At 41.9% G+C, this 19,434-nt stretch overlaps 1 protein-coding gene across 1 annotated transcript; it reads right to left on the reverse strand.

Annotated features, from left to right (window-relative positions):
- Positions 1-69: 69 nt before the first annotated feature.
- Positions 70-15,972, reverse strand: mntb (MAX network transcriptional repressor b). Its single transcript, XM_030154058.1, has 6 exons — positions 15,637-15,972; positions 11,310-11,895; positions 11,181-11,222; positions 9,883-9,994; positions 5,007-5,199; positions 70-4,388 (listed from the first exon to the last, which is right to left on the reverse strand). The coding sequence occupies exons 1-6, from the start codon at positions 15,707-15,709 to the stop codon at positions 3,580-3,582; spliced, it is 1,815 nt and encodes a 604-aa protein (XP_030009918.1). The 5' UTR covers positions 15,710-15,972; the 3' UTR covers positions 70-3,579.
- Between the last annotated feature and the right edge of the window lie 3,462 nt (positions 15,973-19,434).

Genomic DNA, 19,434 nt, shown 5'->3' on the forward strand with positions numbered 1-19,434 from the left:
AATCAGATTTGAATTTATGTGCATCAGGATCCTTTTGTATTTGTTATTAAGAAAAACAGTGGGAACAAGTTGTGTTGTAAATGTAATAAGATTTATTAAGAATCTTTATTATTTCATCAGCATAATTCTTCATCATTAATATTTTTATCCATTATTGTCATTGTTATCTTAAACAGTGGACAGTTAGATCTAAAAGGCAGCCCAAAGTGTACAGGCGATATATAACTTAAAACTTTCTCCATAGGGAAAACACGTTTTTATATTCATATATAATATCAATGTAGCATGAGGTCCAAGATTCTGCCCACATTATACAGTATTGTACATGGTCCCAAAAAGAAACATACAAAAAAAACCAAAACCTTTAAACAAAATGAACCTAAACAGCAATCTACATGCAAAACAAAATTGAATCAAAAGAAACAAGCATTTAAAACTTTTAGATACATACACTCATATGCCAAAACGTGCATACTATCACAAATTTACAAAACTTTCATACGTACATACAAATATTACAAAACTCAAATTGAATATTAGACATTATTATGTTATCAAGAAAAGAGCAAAATCTTTTTTTGTGTTTTTTTTCTTTTCTTTTTCCACTCCATGTCTCAGTCCAACTCACAAATAGGGAAACTTAAAAACAACAAACAGTTCTGACAGTAAATCTTTGTCTTCCATTCGCTCGTTGTGTACGTGTTTTGCCAGAGTTGTCACAGTGTTTAGGAAAACGGAGTATAGGCACACACGATAGGCTCATACCATAAATCACCTCTGTATAAAAAATAGTTCGCTTACCACACACACACACACACACACACACACACACACACACACACACACACACACACACACACATACACACTCCATCATGCACAGGGCAAACTAACCAAAAACTGAGCCATGCTACAGGTACAGTAGGGTTAACTATAGTACAGAATATAAAACGTACTGAATACAGTCACATATACATACATAACATACAGAGACAGAAGAGGAGCAGATAAACATTGATCACGTACACAGAAACTGATGGGGTTAACAGATTTGATGGTTTAGGCTGGACTGTCCGCACATATAAACACAAACACAGACAAACAAAGAATAGAGGGAGTCACAACATATTTTCCATTCTACATTATTTTCTTAGGGGGGAATTTTGCTTTGTTGTTGGAGAATATCACTATAAACTAAACTTGGCTATGCTGCTGCCAGATGTAAACACAGCCAAGACGTGCATTTTCTAATTTAAGTATGTTTCAACATTTCTCTGTGTGAAAACAACACCCTTTTCTAGATAAGTTCATTGTTCCAATTTCATTTGAAAAGCTTTGCGATTTGACAATGACCGCTGACAGATTTTTAGTGTACTGCAATTTAACAAACCCAAAAATCCAGGTAAATATAACATTACGTCATTTGTAAATTTGTTACCATTCATTTCATGGAGGGTTTTCCACACAGCCGGACAAAAACCAGTAACACAAGATGCCAACTGCGTATCACAGCCTCTGAAGAAATCTCCGTGACACCAGATAAAATACAATTAGAGTAACAAAGTAGTGACTGGACCTTGAATTCTGTGATTTTTCTTTAACATGTGAGGAAGTTTGTGTTGTGCCCAGATTCCTGTGCATTAGTAACAGCAGTAAGAGGTCAGGATGAGGCAGCAGGGGGCGCTGTTGCATTAAAATAAAGTGGAGGAGATGTGTATTGCTCTACTAGAGTATCTACAGGTAACTTGACCCAAACAATGACAAGAGGAAACATGTCACTGAATGTTTAAAGAGCAGTTTTTATGATTCTCACGGACATCTACACCTTTTCCTTAAGAGGCCTGAAATTAAAAATGCCAGGTGTATTTCAGACTTTTTGTATTCTTGTACTCATTTGATTAAAAAAAGTTAGCTCCTGAAAAATATTTTATTAACATGCCCTGGCAAACACTGTTGTGAGTTTTGGAAAGACACTGGGAGGTTTCCTGGGAGTATACAAAGCCTTAAAAATCCTGTGCTGGGTTCATTGAGAGGAGAAGACTACATGATCTGATGACAGCAGTCGATTGGTATACAATTAAGAATCCAGCTTGTCAGGTCTTGTCTGTAACTCACTACTGTATGCTGCCCAAAGTCTTGAACTCTTCATCCACAAGTCTTTTTATCAGAGATGACATGTGGCAAAGCTTTAAGTGCTACTTTCTGTATTTTACGTTATTAAGACACGTGGAGCTGTTAAATTCATGATGTCCCCACTCAAAATCCTGCATTGTCAGTTTCAGGGCTTTCTAATAGTTTGTACCTGTAAGTCAGCTCTTTGTGGTACATAGAAATTAAGTATCTGTCCAACAACCAACAAGCAAAGTCCATGTTATCTCTAAAAGCAACTTCCCTTCATATGTTCAGCAAACCAGACAATCATTAATCTGCTGCAGGGATTGTGTGTTTATGGCTGCAGAATGGTTTGTCAAGCTTCTTCCTGTTGAACTGAGCCTCTAGAGTAAGACGTATTCATTCTAAAGGGGAGGGGGTAAAGAACTCAGACTTTCAACAGGATACGGGTGGCTTGTGAAAAGAAGCTGGCAACAGAACAGAAACAGCATCTGACAACAATGGCGATACTTTCACTTTCTTTTTATGAGGGCAGATTAGAGCATTTTAATTCTGCTTTAAGTTCTGCTGGTAAATCTTTCCTTGAAATAATCTGACCATAACTTTTGTTGTCCTGAATACCAAGTGCTGTGGTGATGAAACCACTTCTAGAAGAAGTGTGATTACACATAACCAGGCAAAAGTAATTTTTCTGCAGTCACCTGCTTTCTTAAAAATTAATATGTGAAACCTATTTTCCATTACTGGATTTCTCAAGTGCATATTTAACGTGTTACTGATGACAAAAACTGAAGGGCTCATCAGTGACAGATCTCCAGTTCTATTTAGTCAAATGTACCGTGGTTTAATGCATATTTAATCAAAGCCTCCATGTGGAATAATTTGGATACCACTGAGCACCATTCTGCTGCTCTCCCAACACATTAGTGACATTATTTCATCTATAGCAAAATGTCCCACATAACATCGAGATTATATGAACACAAAACTGGCACATACTGTATCTCCATGGCAACAGCCTAATCAGAGACAACTCTCTCATGCATTTTTACCCTCAGCGAGTGAATGAATCATTAAGGTAAGTCCTTGATGCCTGAGTGCGAACTGAGCTTATTATGTTAGTGCTTCTGGTTGTAGAGGAAGGAGAAAGGAACGAAAGTCAGGAAGGAAAAAACAAAGTCTTTGCAGTCGGGACAAACATCGTATATTCACAAACAATGGCCTGACTTACTAACTCAACTTCACTGTCATTGTTCAGAAAGAGTTAAACTAACAGAAGAGTGACCCACAAATCCCTGGAGATATTCATTCATTATAGGCTGTCCAAAACCTGCTGTGTGTCTGTAGATCGTAGTCTCCCACTTATCTGTCAGAGATGCTCTGCTGTCGATTACTGCGGAGTGTGAAGACTGGTGAAAAAGTTTTCCTTCCTTCCACAAGTCTATATTTTTTTTTTTTTTTTGTTCTTTCAGGCCAGTTTGAGAGTGCTGACAGGGAAGGTTGGGACTGTCACCATGGTGACAGGGTTGAGGACGGCAGCCTGCCCAACCAGCTGTGGGTGCGGGGCCAGCACGGCTGTAGGTTTCCCTAGTGATGGGCTGCCCTGGGTAACAACAGCTGCGCTGTTCACCTGGGTAGTGTTAGACTGAGGATTAGCCTGGACATGCGGCAGGGTGTGATGGGTGAAGGTGTGGGTGATGTGGCCCACCATGGTGGGCTGAGACACAGACACACCCTGGGGGTAGAGAGTAGGAAGGTGGGACTGGAGTGGAGCTCCCAGGTGAGCCACGGGGTGGACAGTGATGTGTCCGATGGGCTGGGCGGTGATTGGCTGGTGAGTGGCAGCAGCTGGGGCCGCTGCGATTGGCTGAGGGGCGGTGGAGGCTGGACCAGGCGAGGGAGCGATGTGTGTTAGATGTTTCTGATTGGTTGGCAGGGCATGATTAACGGCTTGAATGACTGATGCGTGGGAGACGGCAGCGTGAGCGATAACAGTGGGCTGGACCTGCACAGCCGGCGTCTGAATGGGGTGGGGCGGTGGAGCGACAGGCGGACCAGGAGCAGGGGCGGGTGCGATGGCCTGAGGAGGAGGCGGGGCAGAGGCAGACGGTGTGGTCAGGACTCCAGACAGAGGCAGGGCAGTGTGTTGGATGGAAAGATGAGGCGTGAGGAGCGGCTGAGCCTGTATGATGGGAGGCGCTGGTTTGGGGAGAGGCGTGGCAGCGGGAGGAACTGAGATATCCTCGTCCATGTCTTGCTCAAAGTTTTCTTCTCCTTCTGTAAATTACATGAAAGACAGTATGTCAGTTCCTCCGTTTAAAAACTATTTGCTCCATTTATCTTGTACCAGGTAGGCCTGATGAAACAATAGTGATGCACCAGACACACGAATATGAAAATTACATTAACCACAACAAATAAACATTGTTTGGTTGCATAAGAAAACCACAACCATGATCCTTCCCTGCTCATGAACACACCTTTACAATGGAGCATACAATGGTTAAGAGTAATATCTGACAGAGCAACATGAGCCAAGTATTTATAGGTCATGTACAGATGTGGTACAGGTAATTCTCACAGAAAAATATCAGTATGACACAGGAAGTTAAAGCTAAGCCAGCAGGCTGTGTTGGCTTACATGACAACTTGCAGGGGCCATATAAGCTGGAAAATGATAATGACAATAAAAACTCAACTGTAACACCATCCACGATAAAAGAGTAATGTGCTATCAGCTGTTACCAGACAGAACACCATCATTACCAAATAATTAAAAACACACAAACCAAGGTTTGGTGTGAAAGTGGACAAAGTCACAATGTTACTCAGGCCTGGTATAAGGGAAATTGCAAATAAAACATATGGGTATGTAGTATTTTCTCATTGCTGTACCTGAGGCGGTGGATGTGGAAGCCTGGTCATCCTCCGGCTGGATGGTCTGACGGAGGACTCTGTCGATCTCCATGACATCCATACACTGGCTGAGCTCATTCTTCAGCTCAGCCAGTCGCTGCTGTGTGGCAATCTTTTCTCTGGCCAAACGCTCCATCTCATGCTCAAACTCCTTCTCTTTGCGCTTTAGTGTCTTTAGGGTAGAGACAGAAGACAAGAGGTGGATCGGTGAATGATAAGTAGCATCCATTTAATATAAATGGCACATACATAAAGTAGAGATAAGTCACTCTATAGAAGAAAACAAATACTACAGTAGAGAACCTGAAACAACAGAAATGCTTTGTTGCTTCTTGAGACTTAGGAGTTCTAACTGAGCACTTACTGAGAAAATGTCATTAAAGTTCCTCTTGAAAGAAGTGGAGGGATTGATGTGGTGCTAACTTTTAAATATGTTATTAATAGACAAGTGCTGATGTGTTACCACCCGGTAAAAGTAAAAATGAACAAGTATGAGTCTTACAAAATACCAACACACTTCACTACTGTATTGATTCTGAAAAATACATTTGCTGTACCAATCATTTTGTGTTGTGTTTAAACCTAGATGGTATTGATGTCTGTCTTTAGCAATTTGTCTAAACATTTACTGACATTTTTTACATAATGATTGTTCATTACACTATGACAGGGCTTCTAAAATTAGATTTCAATATTGCATTATCATAGAGTATATTGAATGGTAATTCTCGGTTTTCCTCTTGAAAAAAGCAGGAAATTAGAGAACTCAAGTCATCTTAGGTCACCTGTACTTCAATGCAGCACCATTACAAAGCTAAAAGCGATTGAGATCAAATCATGTGGTTGCCTGGTGCAGCCTTAGCCACTCCCACACTGTCCCCACTTGCACAATCCTGAAACACAAGTTTTCCACTGTATCCCAGTTTGACAAAGCAGCAGCAATTATGCACAACAGGTTCAATCTATTCTGTCATCTATCTTTGCTCCTTCCATTTCCTGGACATCATGCTTGTTAAAAAAAGAAAGAGGGGGGTGGGGGGTCAGACTGGGGGTACACATACGGCTGTATTGTGTCTCCACCAATCACACAAGTTCAACCTCTCCTTGTGATGATGCCACTGGATTACTAAACTTTACAATCACCTGAATGGATGAATGAATGCATAGCTCAATAATATAATGTACTGAACTGCATGGTGTGTTGTCGACTTTCAAATGAAACTAAGACAAAGAAAAACACAGCATGGGGGAAAATCAAATAAAGGAAACTGAACTAAGATTTGGAGAAGGAGAACACAAATTTCCCAGCCCCAAAACTAAACGTGACCCAGTTTCTGAGTGGGTCAGCACACAAAACATAACAGGCTAAGGACATTATCACAGATTACTAGAGAGGAATGAGGGAGGGAGATGGGGGATAAAGGGGACCAGAGGATGCAGGGGTGGGGAAAAGAGGATGAAGGTTTATAGAGTAACCAGGGTGGGAAACCACCCCAATGACCAGTGAGACATTGTGTTTCTGTCATGAGCACCTTAATATCCAACTGTGTGTATATTTCAATAGTCAGCTTCACTTTTGAAATAAGAACCAAAACGGTAATAAAAGTTCTGACCTACTGGTGCCTTTGAAAAGAGAAATATGAGCTGCGAGAAAAGAAGGGGGAAAAAAACGATGCAGCGCAGAAAATGAGCATATGAGGACACATGATCCTACTACAGGACACTCACTTCAATGAGCAAAGCTGTTTACTCACTGCAGGCACGTGACTGGCCTCACACGCGTGCCCATTCCTCCCCCCACCCTCCCAAATTCACAGCCCTGTTTCATACAGACCTGGTTAACTCCTCCATCTCACAACAGATCAATATCTTACATCCGACACCCTGCCTTCCAAATATGCAGCCTCTTTGCATAATTACATTTTTACAGCTCATGAGTGAACAGGACTGTTTGGAAATGCATATGTGCTACCATCTGTAAATCTGCAATAGTCTGTAATATTTTAAACCATCTTAGGAAAGAAAAAACCTGTGAACAGTGATTCATTTTAACTGTTATGCTGTAAATTAATGTACTGAACTTAAAAAGTCCCAATTTAACACATGCAGCTAAATAGAGTAAGATCAGCATTTATTTGCTGTGTGTCATGCTGTGTGTGAATCCAAGTCCAGTATTCATTCTGTTTTTAGCTTTGTTTGAGTGTCAATGATTTCCTGAGGGAAATATCTGTCTGTACCTGAAAACCCTTGACTACATTCACAAGTGGGATTATGGGCTTTGAGGGAAAATAATAGCTGAGCATCCAAAGCTGATTACTTTACTTTGGAAGGTCAGGTCAACAGTTTCCCCAAAAACAGTTGTTTTTTTGGAGAAGTGAAGGTAACATCCATAATGTATTTTCAGTTTTAGAGCTGCAGTTTCATTGGAGCAGCAAAAATCACATAATGCAACAAGCTAAATATTTTTGTAGAGTTGACGAAGTTCATCCCAACTGATTTTTGACGCCAAGTTCGTCACCATCCATTGTCCACTGAAAATATTTCCAATACATACCAGTGCGTCACTGATACATCCTCTTCAACTTAATAACGATGTATAAAATCTTCTAGACAACTGCTGACATAAGTATACACATTTATCTAGGATCATCATTTCAAGGTCTTCCAGTACAAGCCCAGACTTCACTAGTTCTGCAGCAAATCACCTAGGAAACAGCTGCCACCCATAGCCGTTTCCTTGGCAACCTCATCCATGAGGATTTAGCTCCTTGAGCAGCGGTTTGTAGAAGAGCATAAGGAGCGATGTAATTGGGTGAAGCATGTGGGTAATTACATAGAAGGAGTGATGTGACTGGATGTTTGCCAGTCAGGGGCTTCAGGTCCCTCCCAACCCCCTCCTCCCTCTCCTCACTTCCATCCCACGCTCCTTGTCCTTCTCCTCCCCGATCCTCCCCTTGGCTGACGCCTTCTACCCCTCCTCCACTCCATCTACACCTCCTTTATTCTTCCTCATTCAACACTTATCTCTAATTTTAAAAAAAAAAGAGGAAAATGGCCTGGAGTATGATAGTATTCTCTGCCCTAATCATGAATCTGTGTAGACATGTGATCTTCACCGGGGTGGAATGAGGGCACGGGACAAAAAAGCTTCAGGAAAACAGGAATTTCCTCCAACAGCAAAGGGAATATTCTAGGTAACAAGTGGTGCGACATCTACAATCACTGAAACAGCGACCTGAATTTATCTTCATGTCACACAAAGATGCATATAAATATGCTTCATTCAGACAATCATAGAGGAACAAACTGCCTACAGTGGACTGGCCACCTGCTGCCTGTTGCTATGGTTACCAAGAGTTCTAAAGGACACATGATGAGACAAGCATACATAAAAGAAAGGAAGCGTGAAGACAGAGAGAGGTTAAATGGCAACAATCTAATATACAACTGTTGCAGCTATTCCTGTGTTATAACCATGGCGACAGTCGGCCGCTGCATATTCCCAAAGGAGCACGCTCTGCTCGAACACAGCACCCCTCCCTCCCTCTTGCTCTCTCCTGTTCTCCCTTCCTCTGCATTATCAAGGTGCAGAGGAAAGCAGGCAAGTGACGATGACGCCATCAGGCTTGCGCTAGCCATGTGCTCAGATCTCACATGGCTCAGGGAGAGGGAGGGAGATGTACAGGTTTATATGAGGAGAGGCTGCGGAAGAGAGGAGGGGTGAAATAAGGGGAGAGAGTCCTCATCGCCAACAAAACCAGCCGGTTTTATGACAGATTACAGTGCATTTGAACCCACTTAAGTGGAAAACAGGAAAAAATAAAGCCATTTAAGGTAACATTGAAATTACTGAACCAAGTGTATATTTACCGGCTATGCCAAATGCTATCCCTTCTGAAATCCACTGGCCGTTCTGTGGTTGATTTAATATTAATTGATTATTATATCACAAAATGCTCATTAAAATTTTCTTTGTATATGTAAAAAAAACAGATCTGTGCATCAGGGATTTTCCAAATGCGCAGCTTGACTCTGTCTGATATCAAAACCATTAAATCTGGTCACAAATGGCAGCAAATCCCTCTGTCCTGTGCTCCCTGAAGGCTGACCCGAGAACTCGCAGACAGTCTGGTTCTGAACTAATTCTCCCATCTCACTGCCTCATTTAGCTCCTTGAACGCGCTTCATGTCACATATTCCATTAAACTGAAAATCACAGGGTTTTAACACTACATAAAGGAAACGCTGCATGTAGCTCTGGGCTGCAAATCATTTCTGCCGCAGCGCAAAAATCCTCCCACAACTATGTTTGAGGACTGAAAACTCCCCTCACCACTTCAGGCAAAACAATACCCTTCCCCCACAGCACCCTCATTGTTTTTCCTCTATTAGAAATGTTACAATACCATAACAATCTAGGTCTGCAAAAATATTACACTATAAATATATTTACTACGACTGTTTTAGAGTACAGGACATTGTTTCTCAGAATAATCTTCAGAATCTCTGAAATGCTTAAAATGTAAATTTATGTTTAAGAAAAAATTACAATAATTCTAGCTTCAATTCAGGTGATTTACCATTGCCTTATTGTTTCACCATTTTTGGGGGATGACATCATGGTCACAAGAGCCTAACCTAAACAAAATAGTTTTAAGTGTAACAAAAAGGCACTGCATATTGATTACACTAGGCCGTTGACACAGGCTATTCCCTGACATGAAATGAGTCCAGAGACAGATGCAAACAAAACCTGACTGTAAATAATATGCTATATCTTTGGGCCACAGAAGTATTCTCAAGCTCTTTCAATCGGTTGAAGCTAAGGTTTAAAGCAGATAAAATAAACCTCTACCTGAATGTAACGTAAAGCGCTACGAAGAACACTGAGATTGGAGGTTTTTTTCTCGTCAACGTTGGGCACATTCTTCTTCAGGGTCTCAAAACACTCCTTGAGATGCGCTCGCCTAAAAGAGGCAAAACAAGAAAGAAGAACGAGGTGAAGTTAAGGAGTTACTGTTTGTGAGACGACCATTTACTTACATAGCTATGTTTTTGGTACATGAAGAAACTGTATAGCTAATTAAGACAATTAACATATTTATTAAGGGTGTCCAGTAGGTCATGCCAGGTTCAGACTGCACCACATTATTGTTTGTTACAATGGACACTGCATCAGACTACAGTGTTTATGACTTGTATCTATGGTATTCAAGATTTTACACAGGCATAACAACAGACAGTCGCAGTGTCCCTGTTATCCTGGTACTTAACTCTCACTTCTGCCTGCATGCGCTGTTTTCAGTGGTGTCTTTTTGCTCTGCAAATTTATCAGTCGTCAAATTAATTTTCACTCTTCTCAACAACAAACATGCAGTGTAGGCCAACGCTCTGTTTAATATTGTTACATCGAGGAACCATATAAAAGCAAAGTAAGAACAGACCGGTTTGTGTCACTGTAACAAGCATTTTCACAATACAACTCACACAGAGCACCCACTGACTTCATAACCTACCAACTGATAATTTGATATTACCAGGTAACTTTACCAACAATACTTGGTGGTTCTCATGGTTTCAGAGGCTACTGGTTCCCAGTCTGGTCTGTTGTGTTTTACACATGTGCACATGTATACAAGTGTATATTGTAAAATGTAGTTTGTGTGGTGAGTTTCACTTTCATCACCATGCAATGCAATGTTAACAGCACATTCCAAATATGTCCCAAAATTTATCTACAATGTTAGCAACATAGTTAAGCAGAATGCTATTCAACACAATATATTTGGTTCATTGTAAGACTAGTGAAGACAAATAAGACTGGTGTGAACTGCAGTCTACACCATTATCACTAGGTGACAATAGAACTATAGACTTTCATGATGAAAACATGTCTGATGTCATTGGGAGGGAGTGCTGAATTCCTGGAATGTAACAAGAATGTAAATAAACACTAGTGTCCAAAGTCTTGTGTATGTTAGTGGCTATAAAAAGAACAATGACCTTCAAAGAGAACTTGAAGTAAAAGAGAAAAATAATTTTCTGAACTCAGCATAGGGTGTCATGACCTTTAGACCTGGTTTCCAATCACTTGACAAATACTAAAATAATTGGATGGGTTGATTTGAAAAAAGAAAAAAAATAAGACCCAACCTGTTTTTCTCCAGCTTGTTGTGCACTTCTCTGGTCCCCGCTCTACAAACACAAAATAAATGATGAAGGTCAGACATTAAGATAATTTGGATAAGAACCATCTTAAACCACAGACACACAACTACTGACCCTCCTGGTCTCCTCTTCCCCTCCATCCCCCTCATGTCCTCCATCGTCACCCCATTGGGTCGTGGCTGAGATGAAGGCGGAGCTTGATGAGGAACCAGTGCATGCTGTGAGCCGGGGCCGTTAGTGCTGATGGAGGCCGGGTATGGAATTTGAACCTGAGGCTGTGGCTGGCTGGGCTTTGTAGTAACCAGCTGCGGAGTGGGCTCCACCTTCACCTGGGGGGTGCACAACAGGTGACGCGAGGCTGGCGGCTGCTGCTGAGGAGGGGAGGAAGAGTTCTTGACTGTTGAGGAGCTGTTAATCGGCGTAGCTGCAGCGGCGATTGGTGTTGGTAGAGGGTGGGGCGGAACTGAGGGCGTGGCGGTGACGACCGGCACCATTGGGATGACAGCGATGGGGACTTGTGGAGGCGGCAAAGATGGGGGCGGAACGGTGGGAGAATGGTGTGGTGGTTGACGTTGAGTGTCATCGCCCCAGGTGATGTGGCTGGCTCTGATTGGTTGGGATGATGCTGAGGTTATGAGCTCCACACACTTCGACTCCGTCTCCCTTTTGATGAGCTCCTTCTCTTTGCGTTGCTCCTCCTCTGTAAAAGACATAAATGAAGAAATATTAAGAAGGAGCCTGGTATTTAAAGTGTGGATATGATGGAGGATCACAGCAAATAGTGGACACACAAGCTTGAGAAATGTGATGTTTGGAAAACTGACAAGCTGCCCTATACTTCACTACTGTGAGAATATTTGAGAATTTGCAGTAAGCATCAGCTGGTTTATCAGTTCCTATTTCATGAGTTCATTTTTAGGATTATTGCTATGGTTGTTTTTTTTATTTGACAAACTAAATCTATAATAATTTACTTATAAATGCAGTCAAGTCTTCCTATGGCAACAGAGCTTTCTGCTCTAGTCTACTGCTGCCAAGTTTAATTAATAGTTTAGATTAATAGTGAAGATTAATAGTGAAGACATGTCAGTAAAACTCTAAATTTTGCCATTTATTTTTATTTCATAAAACCTCTGGGAGCTATTTTGTTTATTGTATTTTTATGTGAACTACATAAGAAATACTTTGATTGAATATATAGTAAAAGAATTAACAGCATTTTGTGTTATTCTTAAATCTGGCATCAAAGGAATGAAAACAACGTCTTTTCAAGAAAATGTGCATCAGTTCCAGGTTGATTATTCATTCATTAACCTCCTAAGACCCAGCTATGGGTTTTCTGTTCACATTTGTAGACAAGAGTTTCACAACTTCATACAAAAAAAAAGAAAAGAAAACTGTCCACCACAAAGGACATTCCATAAAAATTTTAAAAACTGCACCTGAAAAAACTGTTGCATCATGATATTTCCAATATAGGCACTTATTTAATAAAAAACAAAAAAAAGCTTGTACTTTGCTGACATTTCCTGGGTCTTAGGAGGGTAATTTTCCAAACTGCTCAATCCTAGAGAGAGTATACTGGTTACTGATTAATAATATTCAAGTCTGCCTCTCATGTGTTAACCATCCCAACTTGTCAAATTACAAGATTTATTGCAGTTAATAATTGCAATTCATCATCCAATGTTTAACAAATTCCACCAGCCCTCTCCTTGTATGACTACAAGGCAACAGATCACTTTGTCAAAGTCGATGTCAGTTTGTTAGGACAGTGAATGTTTTATTACTACCAACACACACACAGATGATGTCATCGCAGGATCAGACAGAAGGGAGGTGGGGGGGATTATGTCTTCATCCCTTCCCCTCTGTCTGCCCTGCAATTGGACTGTGCTTCCACCTGTGGGCGACGTCAGAGCTGTCTGACCAACAGGAGGGGGCTGTTGTTACAGAGCTGCTCTGCCGGGTCAGCTACAGATGGCACCATGACAACATACAAATGAACCATCACTATGTCATGAGACCAAAACTAAAGCCAAAAAAAAAAACTAAAGCAAAACAAAAACAGGAAAGCCCCCATACTACAGTCATGTTAAGAACACACAAGCATACACATCAATACACTTTTAGTGATATGAGTAAGTAGTTATTGCACACTGTAGCAGGCAGACTCAAAGCAAATGTGGAAAGCCCTCCGTTGCCATGGAAACTGCAACATTAAAAACAGAAGATCCCAGGGATTCCTCAAAGCTGCACACACAACGCCAACACACAGCCTGACTATTATCACCACTGTAAAACACATCAGAAACACTACATGCCTGAGTGTGTATTAAGTAACTTTTCTTTTCCACATACAGAGCGGCACACTTATGATGACATAATTTCCCTTCAAGTAGAGGTTCACCTCAGACAACATTGGCAAACATTTGTATTATTTAGCCATATACAGATTTGGGACAGTGTGGAAACTGACATAATCAACTACGCCAAGGAGACTGTTTCACCTGCGCCTGCTTGTTGATTTGTGTAAGTATCAACAGGACTAAGCAAAAACTACTGCGCCAAGTTTGACCCGAACAGTAGGACATAAATCCTTTAAATACTGGAGCACCTCCAGTAAAAGGGGCAAAGGCTGGAATTTTGTTTATCAATGTTTCTAGCATTGTAAGACTGACTTTAGAGGGCTTGGGGGAAACTGTGGCCTAGAATGTTGTAGAAGTAGTTTGTGACTGGTTCAATTCCTGACTGACAAAGAAATCACTGGCTGATGTGCCTTGGAGCAAGGCACTTAACCTTCCATTTGCTCCCTAGACGCTTGACATGGTAGCCCCTCTGCTCTATGTCTGCAGTGTGTGGTGTGTTCCTGTGGGTTTAGCTAGTGATGGGTTTAAAGCACAGGTTCATTTTCAGTGTGTATTGCATATACAATATTTACTGACAAACAAAAGGAGGCTCTCCTTCTGTCTTGGTGGAGGTATGTGCACTCAGAGTGCCCTTCTGTTCATAATATGTGAAACTGGGCAATAGTCCAGTTGAACATTATTTAACAACACCTAAAGGTTATTGCATAGTTTTGTCATGATGTGTGTATTTAAGGGTTTTCAGGGAAATTGTAGTGGTTGTTTATTGCTCCAAAAGACACACCATGACTCAAATGCTTACATTAAACAGACCTAGAAGACCCTGGTAGACCAGTACATCCAAATGTATATCCTAAGTCTTACTAGACAACCATGCTCCAGATTGCCAACTGCACGCAAACGTAAATTACATAACTTCTGCATTGAGGGAGGCTGGGCTGGGGGTGAGCAGGCAGGCTGTCCTACTTACCCCCCTTTCTCTCTCTGACCCGCCACTGTCAGTAATCTGAATGGGAAGGGCGGGGAGAGCACAGTGCATAAGTGTGTGAGTCTGTGTGCGTGTAGGAGTGGATGTGGGAGAAGGGGGGCAATGTGCACGTGGTTGCTGTGGGCGGATCCTAACACGCGGTATGCAGGGGGGGGGACTTGTCTGACACGTCATCAAAGGGGAGAAACACAAAAAGCAGCCCCTCGCTATCAGATCCCCAGTTAGTGATCACAGTAATTAACGACGCATCGGTTTCACGTAATTAACAAAACCCCTGATACGGGTTTTGGACATTCGCGCGCACATACAAGGTCCACACGGAGCGGGGCGTGCGCGTGAGGCCCGCCCCAGTGTGTGTCATAAGATAGCTGAGCAATGTCAGGGTATTATGTAAAGAACAGCCTCTGCTCGCCACCGCCCTGCCGGGGCTCGACGGACAAAAACTGGGGCAAATCGATTCCGAAAGGGCTCTTTTATAACAAATGTACAAAACTAAAAACTTACAAAAAGGTTTTAATTGTTAATACTTGGCCAAATTGCAGCAAATTCCTCTATAGCTGCAGTAAAGTGCATATTCTACAAATAGCGCCTGCATAACAAAGGTAGTGAACATAAAAGGATCCCTGCTACTGACAGGAACTCCTCTGGTACACACAAACACACACACACACCGTCTCACCCACTCACACACAAACACACACTCACACAAACACGCGCACGGTGAGTCACTGGAGTGTTGCAATTGTCTCTCTCACACACACACAGACACACACACGCCGAGAGCGCGCAGAGTACTACAGAAACCAACTTTGGCCGTTTCCGCATTAACAGGAGGTTAAAGTGAGCCATAAATGACCGCTGGTGAATTGGCGCTAGTTTGCAATTACTTGTTTTGGCACGAGCCCCGTGTCATAACCCGAAACTACAACCGCTTCCGTTCACCATAGGCGGGTCAGATGAAAATACAAACCCAGCCGTGATAGTAACGGGACATGGTCCACTTATACACAGACCGGATTCGGCGCACTGTGGAGCTCTGTGTCATGTGAACATAAAGCAGGCTGCAGCAGTTTGGAGCTTCACTCACCACGTGTGATCTGTTGTTGCTGGGCTTGCCATTCTAGGTATCTGGCCGCCTCCAAAAGTGTGTCGATGCTCATTGCGCGTAAAACCTCACGGCAGGGGACCCGGTGGCCCGGGACAGAAGGAGGAAAAACAGCGACGGGTAGGTAGAGTCCCAGTAGGAAGTGCCGTGTGTGCACGGTTTACCCCGCACGCCTGAGCGGTTCGTCCGCTGTGTTGTTCCTGGAAGCAGACGGGCAATTTTTAATTCGGCCGAACGGAAAGTAGATCCTCACATACGTAAAAAATAGGATTGCAACAAGATGGCGATGCGAGCACGGGAATACACACAACAAGGCGAGTCGTGTTCTCCGTAAGACCCGCCCCTCCGGACCGCTGCCCCGCCCTGTTACTACGGTCCACCACAAAAAGCGGAGACCGCGACAGCGCCGGACAATACACACCGTCAGCCTGTAACCATAACAACTACTTACATACCGATTTATTTGACAGTACATACAATCATCTCTCTTCTTAAAAACATCTGAAGCGAAGGGGGCTCACGAAGTACTCTAAAGCGGACCGTAGGACTCCCTGAAGGGCAGTCCCGTCCGTGCAATCCGACCTCCACGCTTTCCTTGGCTCAGCTGGCCCGCAGCGCATGAAGACCGATCAGGCACCAGCGAGCCAATGAGCGTGCAGAACAACAAGGCATGGTGCTGGTCCACATGGGCACCCGCCCGGCCCGAGCGCGGCTCATTTGCATGGCGAGAGCGTGACTGGCCACCCTGCTGTCTCGGGATCAGATCCGTCTTTCAAACGCATGGGGCGGGGCTTAGCTGGTGAATAATGAACACAGGCACATGACTGCATTTTATGATGTTATTGTGAGAGTCCAGCGGCTTATTGATACAATGAATTCTGGAGTGTAAAAAGTAATATACAAAATCATAGCTCATTAATTGTATATCATTGTTCAGTGCAGCGGTTTTAGAAATACTTTCTTTAATTGAAAAGAGAAATAAAACATGTTGAAACTGAAAGTACATTTTTCCCCTTGAAAGCAGCCGCTGAGAAAACAGTCTCACATAAGGAAGATCTCTACTGCATCACATCTTCATTAGCAGAACTTGCTAGAGTTAAAATTCCATGTTAAAATTTGGCATAAATGTTGCACACTGTGAATCAAGGGAAGATGATAGAGTATACTGTGTTACTATGGTGGAAAAATGTTTACAACAGTTGTTACTGGAGCATGTGGTGAAATTATTTTATCTGATGTGTTTTAAAACCCTGCACTGACAGTGTCTGACAAAACTAGCATTTTGTGTTGCTTTACATTTCCACTCCATTATATTTTGAGGGCAAATACAATGTCTTATTTTTTAGTCCACACATTTAATACAACTAAGTTGAGTTATAGGATAGTAGATTACTTTTATTTACATTTGGTTGCAGATTAAACTACTTAACAGTATGCATAACAGTCAAAGTGAGCTCCAATATAACTAGCTGCAACATTAGAGATGAACACAAATACACCACTGACTATCATGAAGTAATATAGATTATTCTGCAGTTTTGTATTTTGGTCTGTTAAATCAATTTTGATGCTACTCATGTATTTTTACTTAAATAAGAGTATGACTGTATTACTATCACCTCTAATAGAGGGATTTTTACACTCTTCCATTGATGCTTTTACTTTAGTAATAGATCTGATTACTTCCTCCACTGCTCATATTATCTATATACTGTATATGGGTGCATGCACACATGGTGGAAGCGTAGCTGCATGGTAACAGGAGTCGATTGGATGCTGCTCAGTCATATATAACCTCCGCCCTACCACAGGGATTGAATGTCTCAGCCTATAAAAACAGCATCTCAGATGTACATAAGAGCTGCCACCACCAGGCCACGCGCTCTGCCAGCACAAACCTACTAACACCATTTCCATACAGACTGACAAGCTGGCATTAGTCAGGTTCATGTGAAACAACCTGAGGCTCAAATTGACTGGGAAACATACGCAGCTATCTGCGTGTGAGGAAGGTTGTGTGAGTCTTTTGGCATCGAGCGGAGGCAGCATGACAGCATGTACGAGAGAAAATGAATGAGGCAGAAAAGGAGGAAGGAAGGAAGGGAGGGAACAGGGTAGAGCGAGCTGCAGCACATGGTAAGCACATGAGCTGCATGAAAAAAAGTCTATAGGGATGTATGAATATACAGTGGAAAAAGGAGGAGGAGATGGGAGTGGAAAGATGGGATGATGGGAGGGATGTGAGAAGGGCCGGGCTGACCCAGATAGAAATGCTGCATCATTAGTGGATCTACAGGCTATAAGGAACCAATAGAACGAGGCAACAGAAACACTTACATTAAACAAAGATTCAATCAAGTTAAGCAAACAATGTGCGGCGTGATGAACACAAATGGGAAAAATAGAGAAATTAACTTAATTTATATTGTTTTGATGACTTGAAAATGTGTTGCCTTACTCTGCTGTTTTTTGTCTGTGATGAGTATGCAAAAAAATGTGAGATCTGCTCAATGAAATACGGCTCTATTGTGTCTCATAATTATAATATGAAGTATTTTATGCTCCTAAAATCCTACTTCTATCTTCTTAAAGTGAAAAAAAAATATCTTAAACCCTACATTTAGATTGAAACCTTCCTCAAACAATCCACAAAGTTACTCTGGGAAGTGCTGAAAGATTTCAGTCATCTAAAGGCAGTCAGTCAGAAATTAAATTAAAGTCTCATAAACTGATGTACTCTGAATTGTACAGAATTGATTTGTCAGATCATCAGATCCATATCTGCTAAATTCTAAAACTAATTCTAAATGTAGATTTACATGAGCCTCAAATAGAAATGCTTTGTCTGTCCTGAACCTGAGCCATTTTTAGAGGAAGTGTGATTGACAGGAAAAATGCAAACACAAAAAACAACGTCAGTTCTGTAAAGGCATGTACAATGTGAAGCAGAGGACTATAACCTTAACAAAAAAATACAATAAAAAATAAAATCAGTGGAAAGGAGAGGCTTAAGCAAGTGATTCTGAGAAAATGCTGTAATTCTAAAGGTTTGTCTTAATCTTAGTCTTAAAAAAAAAACTAAATCTGACATTTTTTCCCCTTTGCCATCTACCCTGAAACCAGAAGAGCTGAGGTTTATTATACTTTCCATTACATCCATATGACCCTTTTCCTTCTTGCTCAGTGAGGTGGCTGGTTTTTTCTCCTTATAGGGACATAGACGTCTCCCAACATGCTGCCACTAGAGAGCGCCACATCCTGCAACATTCCTCATTAAAGCTGCTCCAAAACCTCCCTACATCCTCTTCTGGCTTTGCAAGGATTAAAATGCTGGTCACGTAAACTATAGCAGGACTCATATAGGCTATAGTAGGATGACACACAAACCTATATATTAACACAGAGCCTGCAGCTGTCTGAGCCTCAGTCTGCACCTCAATATTTCAACATGAAAGTTCACAGAGAAAAAAGCTGTTTGCACATGTGAAGGAGTTCAATCTTTGAGGGAACAGACAGACACAAGTCTACACTGACCTTGAAGCCTCTTAACACTTGCTTATGGTGCCAGCTTATCCAGATCTATGCTGATTTTTTAACTCTCAACACCTCCATGAATCACAGTCTTAGTTGGGGAAAGCGAGAAGTGGGTGACCTAGAAGCAGTATCAATAAGGAAAGCAGGGTCTTGTGCCCTGTTTGCTTGCATGAGGGGAAACGTGTGTGCAAAGCATTAGTAGTGGGGGGGCGGATGTAGGCCAATGTTTCTACTCCAGTGCCTCAG

Source organism: Sphaeramia orbicularis, chromosome 14, assembly GCF_902148855.1.
Source record: "Sphaeramia orbicularis chromosome 14, fSphaOr1.1, whole genome shotgun sequence".
NCBI classification, from domain to species: domain Eukaryota; kingdom Metazoa; phylum Chordata; class Actinopteri; order Kurtiformes; family Apogonidae; genus Sphaeramia; species Sphaeramia orbicularis.